At 53.8% G+C, this 2,004-nt stretch overlaps 1 protein-coding gene across 3 annotated transcripts in view; it reads right to left on the reverse strand.

Moving 5' to 3' along the window:
- Positions 1 to 2,004, reverse strand: part of CLASRP (CLK4-associating serine/arginine rich protein) — a 37,477-nt gene that overhangs the window by 17,546 nt on the left and 17,927 nt on the right. For 2 of the 3 annotated variants that reach the window (XR_001004160.1, XM_011963021.1), the window contains exons 3-5: positions 1,384 to 1,481; positions 685 to 786; positions 400 to 479 (exon numbers count right to left, since the gene is read on the reverse strand). Coding sequence is in view for 2 of the 3 variants with exons in the window: in XM_011963021.1 (XP_011818411.1) it covers positions 400 to 479; positions 685 to 786; positions 1,384 to 1,481 (280 nt within the window). In the remaining variant the exon portion in view is untranslated. The remainder of the gene's footprint in view (positions 1 to 399; positions 480 to 684; positions 787 to 1,383; positions 1,482 to 2,004) is intronic. The other variant, XM_011963022.1, reaches the window with a different exon arrangement.

Genomic DNA, 2,004 nt, shown 5'->3' on the forward strand with positions numbered 1-2,004 from the left:
CAATTCGGCAGACATCCCCTATACCAAATCCAGACTCCATCTCAAAAAAAAAAAAAAAAAGAAAAAAAAAATTTAAAAATAAAAATAAAAACATATTCTTGCTATTTTCTCTATTCTTTAAAGAAAAAAGGACCACGGAGTCAGAAGGCATGGTATATGGACGTGACCCTGCTGGGAACAACCAATTCGGCAGACATCCCCTATACCAAATCCAGAGACGGAGGCCCCGAAGGGGAAAGAGATGCAGGCAAAGTGAGTCTATCGTAGAGCTGGAGCCGGAACCCAAGACCCTCTAGTAGAAAGTATGTGGATAAAACTTTTCTTCTCTAACTTATTTATGTCTTCCAGGCTCCAGGGCCCCCAAACCCCACACCCCTCGTCCCCCTGCAGATCACTCACTGCCGGCAAAGTCGTTCTGCACCAGGCCTCGGTAGCGCTCGTAGTTACACTTTCGTTCGTCCGACTCCTGTTCTGGGGAGCTTTGGGGGAGGGTGAGACCTTGAAATCAGAGGGAAGGGGTGGATCCCACCCCAAGCCAGCAGGAAGGGAAATGAGGCATCCTCCTCAGGCTCAGGGCGGTACCAAATAGGAGGGGCTCCTAGAAAGGTGACAGGCAAGCTGGGAAAAGAACAGGGGCTCCTGGGTATGACACCGTGCCTGGCAGCCCTCTGGGAGGCGGCTTACATGGTGGTGAGCAGTGGGGGGGTGTAGTCGGGGATGTGGTCCAGGTGGGCGCGGACATCGAATCGGTCGATCATGTTGTTGGTGTCCCCCTGCCAGGGCATCCTGAAGTGGGAGGGGAGCAGGAAAGCAAGAACTTCAGGGTCCACAGTGCCCAGGACACGAAGTGCCTGCTCCCTGCCAGCTGAGGCTTGGAAGCCTGGCCCTCACCTCAACCCCCAGCTCTCAGTCCCTCCTGCTGCAAGCCTCCCTGAATCCACATTCAGCCTCCTGGGACCTGAAACAGGCCAGTCATCTGACTGCCCCTGGGGACACCAGGACCCCATTTCTCAGAACCAAGCAATAATAGGGAACTTGAACCAGGTCCTAGTGGGTATTTGAGGAGCGGGCCTCAGGCACCCTGAGACAGCCCTGGTCTGGCAACCTACTCTCTGATTCCTCTGTGCCACTGGCCCTGGCTCCACCCATTTCTAAGTCCTCCAACCAGCACTGCTACTCTGGGGCCTCCACCCCAACCCCTGCTCATTGTTCTTACACCCTGTGACTACCACCTTCACATGTAGGTCACGCCTTCCCTGCCTCTGAGTCCCCAAACATCTGTCCATACTTCAGTCTCTGCTCCAGACTCTACACCACCCCAGGTCGTTTCTGACTCCCAGTCTTCAGTCACAGACACTCCCCTGCCTCCCGTATGAGTCTTACATATTAACAGGGCTCTCAGCGGCCAGGGCGACTGCAGAATCCAGGTGCACCTTGCAAGCTCGGCCATGTACCTGCAGGAACTGGGCCGGGTCTTTCTTCTGCAGGGGTAAACAGGACTGAGGTCACCACCCAACAGAGCTCCAAACCCCACCCCCTCAAACACAACCCAGCTTAGCAGCGAGCTAAGCTCAAGAGGGCCATACCTCAGAGGTGAACCAACCTGCTAACCTTTAGAAATAAGGGTATTGACTAGGCACGGAGGCTCACGCCTGTAATCTCAACACTTTGGGAGGCCAAGGCAGGTGGGTCACCTAAAGCCAGGAGTTCCAGACCAACATGGCGAAACCCAGGCTCTACTAAAAATACAAAAAATTAGCTGGGCGTGGTGACACATGCCTGTAATCCTGGCTACTTGGGAGCCTGAGGCAGAAGAATCGCTTGAAACTGGGAGGCGGAAGTTGCAGTGAGCTGAAATTGTGTCACCGCACTCTAGCCTGGGTGACAGAGCAAGACTCCATCTCAAAAAAAGAAAAAAAAAATCAAGCCTGTAATCCCAGCACTTTGGGAGGCCGAGACGGGCGGATCACGAGGTCAGGAGATCGAGACCATCCTGGCTAACAC

This window comes from Colobus angolensis, unplaced genomic scaffold (genome assembly GCF_000951035.1).
Source record: "Colobus angolensis palliatus isolate OR3802 unplaced genomic scaffold, Cang.pa_1.0 Scaffold60, whole genome shotgun sequence".
Classification (NCBI taxonomy): domain Eukaryota; kingdom Metazoa; phylum Chordata; class Mammalia; order Primates; family Cercopithecidae; genus Colobus; species Colobus angolensis.